The sequence below is a fragment of the Necator americanus genome, chromosome III, assembly GCF_031761385.1.
Source record: "Necator americanus strain Aroian chromosome III, whole genome shotgun sequence".
Taxonomy (NCBI): domain Eukaryota; kingdom Metazoa; phylum Nematoda; class Chromadorea; order Rhabditida; family Ancylostomatidae; genus Necator; species Necator americanus.
This window is the reverse complement of record NC_087373.1, coordinates 16,426,547-16,438,306: the sequence shown is the minus strand read 5'-3', so window position 1 is coordinate 16,438,306 and position 11,760 is coordinate 16,426,547. Positions and strand designations below refer to the sequence as shown.

General features: G+C 40.0%; 2 protein-coding genes across 4 annotated transcripts; one reads left to right on the top strand and one right to left on the bottom strand.

Moving 5' to 3' along the window:
- Positions 1 to 990: 990 nt before the first annotated feature.
- On the bottom strand, positions 991 to 5,218 carry RB195_009788 (uncharacterized protein; the record flags this gene model as incomplete). Of its 2 annotated transcripts, none has more annotated exons than XM_064190497.1 (12): positions 991 to 1,116; positions 1,191 to 1,273; positions 1,335 to 1,421; positions 1,484 to 1,542; positions 3,113 to 3,243; positions 3,357 to 3,484; positions 3,539 to 3,659; positions 3,763 to 3,837; positions 3,968 to 4,053; positions 4,546 to 4,630; positions 4,762 to 4,908; positions 5,066 to 5,218. In XM_064190497.1, 12 exons carry the CDS (start codon positions 5,216 to 5,218, stop codon positions 991 to 993), a joined length of 1,281 nt encoding a protein of 426 aa, XP_064048079.1. The 2 variants fall into 2 exon arrangements, with proteins under 2 accessions (XP_064048079.1, XP_064048080.1); XM_064190496.1 differs by having other exon boundaries at positions 1,341 to 1,421.
- Positions 5,219 to 5,710: 492 nt separating this feature from the next.
- On the top strand, positions 5,711 to 11,677 carry RB195_009787 (uncharacterized protein; the record flags this gene model as incomplete). Of its 2 annotated transcripts, XM_064190495.1 has the most annotated exons (22): positions 5,774 to 5,797; positions 6,140 to 6,226; positions 6,297 to 6,425; positions 6,490 to 6,589; positions 6,646 to 6,737; positions 7,395 to 7,575; positions 7,628 to 7,757; positions 7,803 to 7,992; positions 8,055 to 8,121; positions 8,254 to 8,406; positions 8,719 to 8,830; positions 8,891 to 9,039; positions 9,108 to 9,256; positions 9,313 to 9,451; positions 9,560 to 9,678; positions 9,931 to 10,030; positions 10,187 to 10,324; positions 10,392 to 10,517; positions 10,570 to 10,699; positions 11,016 to 11,077; positions 11,319 to 11,446; positions 11,603 to 11,677. In XM_064190495.1, 22 exons carry the CDS (start codon positions 5,774 to 5,776, stop codon positions 11,675 to 11,677), a joined length of 2,580 nt encoding a protein of 859 aa, XP_064048077.1. The 2 variants fall into 2 exon arrangements, with proteins under 2 accessions (XP_064048078.1, XP_064048077.1); XM_064190494.1 differs by lacking the exon at positions 11,603 to 11,677 and having other exon boundaries at positions 5,711 to 5,797; positions 11,319 to 11,458.
- Positions 11,678 to 11,760: the final 83 nt, after the last annotated feature.

The following is an 11,760-nucleotide window of genomic DNA, read 5'->3' as shown; positions in this document are numbered from 1 at the left end:
ACATTTATCAAACATTTGTTAAATGTTCTTGTCGCAATATAAAAAGAGGAGAAAAGTTGATGTGGATTTGCCAGAACACAGAACCTCTGACATGTGTTCCACTGATTGCGTTGAATCCAACCTGTATGTTTTAAGAGCAACCGCTACCACAATCTAAAATTCATATATTTTTCTCTCTAAAAGCATGGGAGTGGTTAGACGCATCCTTATCTACTTTCACACCACACCCATAGAAAATCCTATTATCTTTCATCCGTAGTGGAATTTTGTTCGTACACTCAAAAAATGCAGGACCACATTATTTACGGAGCCAGAGTTTTTTTTTTATAACTCCTTACGGGATAGGTGTAAACCTGCACTTAGCCGGTGTCACATCATCACCATCTACATGAGAACCGATTCGATGTTTCAGAATATTCGTATTGAATACTAACAACTGAAGCTGTTCGGACAACCATGTATTCTACTCGCAGAGAAACTATAGCCGCAATTCCCGAATATGAAGTAATTTGTGTTCGCTCTCTGTTTGGATTGCTTTAAAATCGCTATTTCGGTACCGTCCTATAATCGAAATCCTTAACGGCTTGCATTCACACGCTATAATTCCGCACTAGCGCATTTAGGACGATAGCGGCTTGTGAAGCGGGTCAGCTGCATATTGGCGTCTTCAAGAATCTGGTGCTTATGGGCTTATCGACATCGTCTAGATACGACCGACAGTGAAATTGGCAATCACTAAACTCCTAGAGATAACAGAAATTCTGATGCCTCTCTTAGGTTTATCCTATCATGAAACGCACAGAATATTCCAGCTTCACTCCGATCCATGATTCACGTGAATTTTCCTTTGAGAAGCATGTTCCTAGCACAAAACGGGAAGTGCCTTTTGTGATTGCCTCTTATTCGAAATCGTGTCGAAAACGTAGTTTAGTGATAATCCATTTATTATATGTACAACCTGTAATCTGCCCTAGTAAGCAAACTCAAATATCATTTTTTGAGGTTCTTCTCCAATGCCTCCATTGTCTGCTTTATTTTCTCTGATTGTGCAAGAACACCAGCACGTTCATAGACGTCATCCAAATCGATTCCAGTAATGTCAAGACTTGGAGCATGCTGAAAGGCACCATGAAGAAATTTCGAAACTTTCATTTCTCGAGTAATAGGAGTAGAATGTAGAAGCCAATTACAGGTTCCTCTCTTCGTAATTTTTTGTACTTCTTAAGCATAGTTTTCACATCATCCATTTGAGTTGGCTGATGAAGATCCAAGTCTAGATTGGAAATTAGGGGAAATCAAACGTCGATGAAAGAAATGGAAGAAAAATGACATACCAGTACCTTTCATATTGGGAGTGAAGAGGGTAGATCGGGCAGTATGTAATGTCACTCCTTTGCTAATTGGCAGCGAAAGATCTTCATCTAAATTTGCACTTCATTCTTCTAAGGAAAAATGTGTGAGGACATAAAATTGCACGACGAACCCTCTTCATCGCTAGAGAAACCCGCTTCTCCGACTTTTAACCGACAATCGGCGATCATCCTAAAAAAAAAAGCAGAAAATTGCGGCAACAAAACTCGAAATCGACAAATCGGTGTGGTAAATATGGAAGAACACGGATACTGAATTTTAGATGGTCTTATTCGAGAGGAGTCATGTAAACAACATGTAGGAATGAATCAAACAGTAGATGCATGGCTGCACATAATAATTTAAAGATGTGGCCTTCGTGATTGTTGTGCATATTGAGAGTTTGCGCACTGAACATGTGCTTGATGCTAGCTGCGATGTGCATGCTGAGAGCAGAGATCCTCGATCGCGCTCAGATGCTCAGACAATACGTATAAATCAATTGTGACAAAGGAGCACTTCAAAAAGGAAAGTATTGCACAGCAATTTATTTTTACGATACAAACAATGTTGGTGTTTTGACTAGTCCTTAACCGAGGTGAACGGCCGGAGCCGAGTGGGCGAAGTTGTAAGCTCCATGTCACGGCCACGATAACAGGATGAAAATGATGCAGATCACAAAAAAATATTTTGATCAAATTCTTCATTTGTGAAAGTGAAAATATACATGAGATAAACTAGCCCAGCTGGTGCAGCGTAATGGAAAGAGGTTTCAGAGTCTAGCAACGTGGAGATGGACCACCCCAGACCAATCAAGCCCGTCGTTCTTCATAAATAAATTCGATAAATTGGTAAAAGAATTGTTTGGTGGAGGACGAAAACACTGATTCGACACAACAGATGGCCCTCACAAATCATTGTATAGGCCACCAAAGCATTCATAAACCTTAAACAATTCTGAAATGAACTCGAAAATGAACGCATTAGCACATCCTAGTACTTAATCCTAGTACGCAGAGCAGTTAATCGTTTGCCCACAAACTATGGTGCAATATGTATGGGGCATATGATGTGGGTCGAAATGTCGTCATTCACTGCAACTCTGACATTTAGAGATCTCTGAGGGAATGATTGCGCAAGAGGCACCAAGAATGACGCCGAAATGCTTAGAAATGCTGTAGTAAGAGAGAAGAAGAAGCTTTTTTGAAAACCAGTTGGAAGACTTAAAAGTTATAGGAAAGCGATGCTCGAGGTACAAATTTGTATGAGCCATACTTTAAAGAAGTAAATTTTGATGCGTTACTTTTAGGATCTATTCACGTTTGATGCAAACGTTTTTGGAATCCACAGCTGTTAAAAGACAACAAAAAGTTCAGCAAACAAATATAGGATAAAAAAAAAGAAGAGGATTTCCTGATAACGATTTCTTGAGCAGTAGTCACCTTGCGGTTCAAATGAGTCGCCATGCTGAATAACAAATGAAAGAACTTTTACGGCAAGTTTTAATGGATTTCTCTCATGACATTGCAAAAAACAAGCAAAGAAAATAATATATAACAAGAGCGACAGCGGTCAAATGTTGAAAGTACAACGTGTGTTATCTTAAAGTAAAACTTCTGTACACAAGACTTTCACTAATAGTACCGCCAGATTTACGTCGCCTCTTCCCAAAAAAAAAAACAGTTGTGCAGAATATGGTTTTTTATCAGCAAAGTTTCTGTTAATGAGGCTGCAATGTATCTTTCAGAAGCTATTCACTCACGCTCTGCTTCGTTTCGCTGCACGTAGTCGAATCCTTTCCATGTCGTTACGCCTTTTTGCTGTTTCTGGATCCATTGGCTGCCTCGTCGGAGAGCAAGAGGCGCTTGTTGACATCAAGTGTTGTAAGACGGCCTGTAGTATGCTAACACAAATGGTTACACAATTTTGGATTGAAACAACACGTCAGAAAAGTAGGGAAATAGAAAAGCACCCAAGTGGAACTCCTTATTTAACAAATCACTCACATGGCGAGACTTCACTAGTTTGTTGAGAAGATTCATGTGATAGAACCTAATGTAATGATCATATAGCACTTTATTGTTGTCTCGAATTTGGTTTTGTTGCGAAGGGCGATCAGGGTTGAACCATCCATCTGAACGTGAAACAGAAAGTATGCCAATCAGATGCATTAAAGTGGAAAACTAACTTTTCAGCTTGGACTGTACCCGCTCGATCGGATTGCCATGAACTAGGTCCAACCGTTTGGTGAAAGCACAGGCGAGTGCGTGCTGCTCTTCAGCTACTGTTTTAATTGGGGGTAAAAATTGCTGTAAGAGTAAATGTGCAGGAATAAATTCCGTTTCCGGAAAAAATATCCAAGGATTTACAGAGCACTATAACCAAGGAACAAGAATGATACGATATACCAACTCTCAGATGGGTTCTAGCCTCTTCTGACAAGCTATAGTACGTCTCAATAGACACGACTTGACGAAATATGTAGTCCTACAAGAAACAGCTTCTAAATTTGCAGAGAGAGGAAATTTCAGTGCACGTGAGTGCAAGGAAGGTTCCTTGCACTCACGTGCACTGAAAAAAGAAGACCTGTAAAAAGAAGACCAAAAAGGAAACTCACACTATGTACAAGTATGCTGGGCAAGAGGAGAAGATCTCCATTGAAGTTCACTCTGGTTACTTCAGCGTCCGCTTCCTTATAGAGAGCTGAAAAGGTGGAGAATGGATTTCGACATCAAGTTCATAATTCACACTCAAATAGTATCAGGTTAGCGACTTATTTTTTCTACACAAGCATAAAGTTTTACAATTTTATGTTACCTTAATTTTACATTGATCATCCTTCATAGTCGATTTATTCATTATGAATGATTAACACAACGTTCCTTCTTTCTGGGAGGGTTATAATTCCACATAGCCAGAAGCTGGAGGCCTGAGACTCAAAGAACAACTCAACAAACTTTCACTAAATTTAAATCCACTGCTCCGAAATGTTCTTTGAGTCCCAGCTCTCCGGCTTCAGGTCCAAGGGAACCTTCATAGAATACGGAACACTGCGATAGACACTCATGGTGCATCGACGGATGACCATATTAAATGTGTGATTAAGGAACTATGAAATAGTAGCGGGTAAGCGTGTGTAAAAAAATAAGTAGCCAACCTAATAGTTCATGCGAAAGTATTATAGGAATCCCTCACCCTCTAAATCCAGTGTAGAAGGTTCAGCAACAGTTCGTGTCGATCGATTACTCTCCCCAACTTGATCCGGCAAACGTCCTACCATCTTTAAAAAATGAGAGTTGAAAAAGGAACGTAGAACAGAAGGTTTGAAAAAATCATCATGCATTAACAGCAGGCCACAACAGTGCCAACTGTGATATCATAACAGTAGCAAAAGTCTTCTGAGAACCGTACCGAAGAAGGAAACGAAGAGCGAGATTTCCGTGAACCAAGGATTTCGTGTGGCCGATCCTTTAGTCGACGCGGTGGAACAGCAGGAGTTTTGAATTTGTGATCATCTTTAAACGACAGCGCAGATGTCGAAGGACTAGAGGCAACATTCTAGAAGAGTTACTGATTAGAAGACGCACTGCAGCTTTATCTGAAAGGGGGAAGCGAAAACTGACTTTTCTGTTTTTCTTTTTAAAAAGCAGGTGTCACCCCTAACATAGTTTTAGGTATAAAGTAAGTTGTGAAATTAGTAATTTCCAACACTGACATTCTCGTGCGCTTCATTCCACATCTCTTGTCGACTGTCATCGAAAGACTTCTGTTCATAAGAGTGTTCCCTTGGCTCATTTTCTTGGACAGAAGTCGAGCTAGTGGTTGGGTTGTGTCCCGATGTTGTCGAGGCTTCTGCTTCAGATGACATTTGTACTGCAGAAAATAGGTAGCATTTGTATCATGAGTAAAGTTACTTCAAAACACTAAAAGATAACTGAAGGGAAGAGACATACACGTGATAAAATCCACATCACTAAAAGTTTTGTTTAAGAACTGCAGCTACACGAAAAGCGTACAATAGTATAAGGAACTCGAAAGCAAGAGAATAAAGATAAACTGCATAGTTAGAAGTACCAAATAATTGGTAATCACCAAGAAAGAAAAACTTTTAAGAGATCTCCTACGCTGATCGTTAGGATCTCAGTCAGTTCGAAAAACGCAGCCGTTGCTCGTCTTCATGCTCGATCGAGAATTTATGCCCCGTTCTCAATGTCTGAAACGAGAGGAACCTTTTGGGCTCTGCCCGTTCCTTTTTGTGACACCAATTCATTGGATGGATTTGGAGCGTTTAACGCCCTTTTATGGCCTCAATTTCAGGTACATATCAGCTATGTTAGTGCCTTTTCAATAACTACTGGCGATGGTTAGTAGCCCGAACTTTTTGACCCTCAGTGGTCTCTGTTGTTTTATTGCGATGGTGAGGATGGGTGTCACAGAGGAATTGCTGGTGAGGATGTTATTTGGCTCTTCTTAGTCGTGGAAATTGTTACTAAACACTTCTGCAAGCTCAGTTGCGAATGTCAAGGTTCTTGTGCAGTAACAAGAAAAAGCACTGTTCTCGTTCATCTTTCTTTCGTAATTATTAGAACATTCAAGGAACTGATGAACTTTAGCCAGGTTTAGAATTGTTCCACCACAACTTTCTGTTGCTATAGCTAGTAGCTTAACGCAATTGAGAAAGTAGTGCATCTAACGAGAACATTAGAAAAAAAGACTCGGAAGAAGAAACCGGTATCAAGACACGATTTACTAGGCTGGAGGATGATTGTGCTGAAGCCTCTTCTTTCAGGAAGACGAACTCTGCGACATTGAGACAGGATCCCCGTGTTCTTTAGAGGGTCATGAAGAATGCAGACAGCAGAATGAAGTTGACAAAGTATTTCTTTTAAAGAAATGCTATCTGCGCACCCCTTTCCAAAGCTTATGCTCACTCAAATTGTGTTTAGATTGGAGTTTGTGTATGCACAGCTGGCTTTCACCGAGAATTCCATGGTGCTCCATGCCTTCCCTCTAATTTCACTTCAAAGATCTTATCAGTCGAATCGAATACAACAGAGAATATTGCATTTCGTACAGTTAGTTCTTTTTGTTCTTTCTGTGGGTTTCTGAAAGTCTTCAGCATTATGGTGGACTTTCAAGAATGTGACAAAGTTCTTCGTCGACGGCCCTGCAACCGTACAGCTTCCAGCTGATTCCATATCTGCAAGGGTTGTGCTGTCTGACGAAGACATTTCCTTTGGTAATATTATAGTTAAAATCCATTCTTGATGGAGAGAATTCCACTATTTTTTGCAGGGCATACGTATTCATATCTGTGGGAACTACTACAAGGGTCTGGGCTTGCGTTCGCCTCCTCGTACAAAAATTCTGTGCTAGAGTTGTCACAGGTTGGCACATTGAGAATTAAATACAGAAAGTATGACATGTTTCTTTGTACAGAAAAGAAGCACTTTCTTGCTCATTAAGGCTATATGCGGAGTATAATCGGCATCGAACGTGTTCAATCGATTGGGCGCGACTCATCTTTCATAGCGCATGCTCTTTCTTTACTTGGCAGACACCTCCTCTTTCCTCTGCTCCACCCCAATTAAATGAGCCCAGTTGAATATGTATAATTATTATAATGTGCCTACTATAATTATTATAATTCTGTCGTTCTGACTACAACTATTCCGAAGGAACGAAAAGTAATACCAACCAAGCCTTCCTCCGCCCACCCCCCGAGAAGTTGTGAAGTTCATACCAGATTTATGTGCGAACAGAAACAGGCGCAATACATCGGCTAGCCAACACAAGCCATACATCTCTACAATTCTGAAATGAAGTTGAAACCATTGGCGTATCCCAAAGCGATTGATCAGCGTTAAGTAACCTATTGTCAGTTAAAACCTAGTTTTAGCCGATAAAGGGTAAAGTATATATATATATATATATATATATATATATATATATATATATATATATATATATATATATATATATATATATGTATATGTATATGTATATATAATATTATAAGTAGATCTCTTATCCTTTCTGTTCAGTTAAAACCTGGAAGTCTGCTCTTCCGAATCACCGTTTCGAACAACACACATTCCGGACAAAGAAACTATGCGTTGAAAGTTGAACCAGCGAAAGTTCCGAATAAACCACCAAAAGCAGTGATACGACCCGAATCTCCAGTTCACGGAGTTGAAGGATCCAGACTTACTCTGGATGCAGAAGGTGAATTTGATGCAACGCCATTAGTGTAAACAATAATGCTGTTCCTTTCCAGGAAGTATCGATGACGACAAAATCGTCTCGTATAAATGGACTCAAGATAAAGGGCCTAGCATTCCATTGCCGGCCATGAACACTCCTATCTTGACTTTGGATAATATGGTTGCAGGCACATACGTCTTCAGGTACCTTTTCATTCAGCGGTTACCTATATCAAACTAATTATTTAGCGTATTGGTGACTGATAATGGTGGACTAACTTCATCAGCGTCAGCACGTGTAGAAGTTGAAACTGAACGTGATGATCCACCAAAAGCTCATATCAATGAGTGTGGCAGCAAAGAGCACTCTGGCTCACTTACTATACGGCTTCCAAGAGCAGAAGTGAGCCTGTGTGGAAATGGATCTTTGGATGACAAAGTGTGTTTCTCATTTGCGGTTCGTAACATTTACTATGAAATAGGCGTACCCTTTTTTTTCAGGGGATTGTGTCATATAACTGGTTCCGTGTGGACAAGTTGTCTGGGAAACTATCTGTTGACTTAGCTGGTTGGTTAGAGAAAATATCTGTTCCACTTTCGCTTTGTTTTTATCCTCGTAGCGGTTGACTCTTTATTATAACTCGACTTGACTGTTGACTGTGCTGACACTTATCTCTAATAATACATGAAGATATTTCAGGATCGACAACGAGCATACTTACTCTAAGGAATATACAGGCGAATGAGCGCTTTGGACCGTACGAATTCCAGCTAGACGTGAAGGATACTAAAGGGCAGAAAGATTCTGCACGTATCAGCATATTCGTCAATAAGGCTGAGAATTTACCTCCTGGTTAGTTCATTCATCATGACAAATTTTTAAATTGAAATATTTTTTTTTGTAATTTGTGACGTGTCGTGAAGGATGAAAAATGTAATTTGTGACGTGTCGTGAAGGATGAAAAATACAGTGTCTGGCTTTAATCAATCCTCCGCTCGCGATGTACCAACGCGATTTTTTCAATTCACAATCGCTCGACGTTGGGAAGGGTTGGTTGGCACTAGGGGGAAGGGGAGGAGGGTTAGAATCATCGACCGTGCAGTCGCAGCGGAACCTCACACCACACCCGCCCTGTGACGTATCATATAACAACTAATACTTCAGTTGCCGATGCCGGTGGAAATCACACACTAATTCTCCCTGAATCTGCCATTGTTCTCGACGGCAATGCCAAAGATGATGGCAGCATTATCAGTTATTTATGGACTCAAGTCGAGTAAGCGTTTTATTCTATTCTATTTATTTCCGGAAACTGGCTTTATCTTGATCATTTCAGGGGTCCTACAAAAGTTTCTTTGGTGAATGCTGACAAAGCGAAGGCAACCGCTTCCGGATTTATCGAAGGAGTATATCATTTTGTATTGACCGTAGTTGATGATGGAGGTCTAAACGCGACTGCGTCCGCTTACATTAGCGTTGAACGAAGTGAATTTTGAACTGCTTCGATCATTTCACTTTGATTTCTTCGGTTACATATCTGCAGACTGTTTTAGGTAAAAATGAACCTCCTGTAGCTCGAGCATCCAATATCACTGTTCGTCTACCAACAGCTATAGCCGTTTTGAATGCATCGCTGTCCACTGACGATGCCGGAGTTGTTGCTTTCCACTGGCAACCTTTTGACGAGGTTCCCGCCTCTATGGTGAGTTTTGCTCTCATCATCTTCAATCTGTGTCCAACAAAGAACACAATTCTCAGATTGCTCTCGATGGCTCCGAGCATAGGGCAGTAATGTTTTTGACTGGAATCGTAGAGGGAACACATTTATACAACCTCACAGTGTTTGATCAGCAGAAAGCTAGTGATTCCACCATCGTTCAACTGATTGTAATGAAAGGTTACTTTGTCCATTAATAATTATGGTTCATGTTTGCTAGTGTTTACTTTTCAAAATCTCCTTGCTTGCTCGATTTCATGTTGATTTCATTGATTTTGAGAGGTTTAGGGGAGGAAGAGATTGAATCAGTCGAAATCTTAATGAATAAGGATGTGAAGGAGTGGACCTATCGCCTCCTCCGTAAGCTGCAAGACAGAATTGAAGCTAGCCTTGCAGGATCCATAGAGGTGAATTGCTCTCTCATGTGAGAAGTTTCCTTCTATCACTTAAACATTCAACAACTTTTTTCTTGATATTTAGTCTTTTTTCTGTTTGAAACATAGTTAAGAATTCCAGGAAGTAAAGGTTTTCTGCTTATTATCTTGGTCTTATAGGTTATCTATTTTCTCCATCTCTTTTGCTTCTGTATTTTCCATCGGAGAGATGCTCATGACCTAAATTTTAGCTCACTACCTTTAGCTCACTACCCTTTCTTTTAGGAAAGCGACTCTGTCATGGTGCACTTCACGCGATTTGAGGAACTGGCACAGGACGGCAGATTGAGGGCTGTTTTCTGGGCAAGAACTCGTTCAAAACCAGGTACCTTCCCGTGTCCATTGCTGTCTTTCGGGTACCCGTTCGATTCTTTTCCTTTCCTTTTCTTATAACATCTACAGCAAATTACCTCCCGGTAATCGCTGATGATGATACCGTATCATAAAACCGTGGTCTTCAATTCTCATCTTAGCTTCATAGAGAATACGATGCGACATCGACGACTGATATCTACAGAATACTCCAGTGCTGTTGTAAAAGCTCAAAGAGCAGTAAAAATTCTGCGTCAAGAGTCAACTATGCTTACGGATTTCCATATTTCTGTCATACAAACTTTATGTAAGCCTTCTGCAATCAATACTGTATTAACTCGTAGCTGTCTTTCCTTCACTTTCAAACCTTGTAGACTGCAAGCTTAATTGTTCTGGACACGGAAAATGTAACGATGCAACCAAACAGTGTGAATGCGATAGTTTTTGGATGGGCAATATTTTTGCTTATCTCTTGGCTGGCTTCAAATACGAAGATTGCGGTAAGCTACCCGATCACTCAAACTTGGTTTAACTTGATCTTGTCTCTTTTAGCATGGTCGTCGGTGTATTTTTGGATAACATTTTCATTCTCGACAATGCTACTAGCAGTATGTGTATTAATGCGGAGGCGATCTGCAGTCTGGAACCGAGTTAATAGAAGACGCTTCAGGCGACGGAAAAGGTCAGTGTTTCTTTGCGAATACGATGCAGTAGTGTTATGTTGCTGTTACTATGTAACCGCATTTTATGAAACTGTTATCTGATTTTACGGATAAAATACTGACAGTTATTCTAACTCGCACCTCTGTAATTCAAAATGATGATTTTGAAATGAATACGCTGCAGTTCAATCACACTATTGCTGCAGTTTTCATATCCAACCTTCTTAATCAGTAATCAGAAATCATTTGTGACCACGCGACTCGTCTCGCTTCTCGTTTCATCTTTTGAACCTTTTTCGAGAAATCATATTATCATCTCATATCTGAAACCTTAAGGTACTCTGCTCTTCGAAGCGAATCAGATGATGTGGAAAAGGAAGCCTATCGTATGCGAAATGGTTAGTTTTCAAGTAACCTGATATTCCAAGTTTCATTTATTTGGGCGGTTTTTGAGAGAAGTACTTTTTTAATTAGAAGAGATCAGCCAGACCTTACTCAGTCCCTTACTTAACCGAATACACGAAATTACGTAAATCTACATGCATGAAGTGATGTGGCACAGAACTGTTCGTAACTTACAAACATAATTGTTCACATAATACTTTGCATGTAAGCAAGCTGTAGCACACAACTTTTTAGGGCCACGGTTAGCCCCGCTGCCAATTCCACACTCAAGTGAATCACTAGATTCAGAGAGTGACGAACTGCTCCAAGTGTCAGAAAGTGGATGCTCTTTGCAAAAACGGGAACGCTCCTCTGCGGAGAAGGTGATCACTTGATGCTCAATGCCTGTATTAATTTGTTTAATGTTGTTTACTTTTACCGACATCGTCCACAAGCGCAACTCACTTTCAATTCTTTCTGTTTGATAACTAAACTTAGATGGAAGTAATACTTACTGCTTCTTCACATTTTTGCTTTAGAGAGGTTTTAAACGGCAAAGAAGTGCATGTAATAATCCGGGTAATTTGTGTGATATAAGTACTCATGGATGTTGAAACATGTAAAATAAAATGTTTAATGAACTTGAACGAACACTAACTTTTCTTGCTAATATAAATATTAATTATAGAATGGCAAG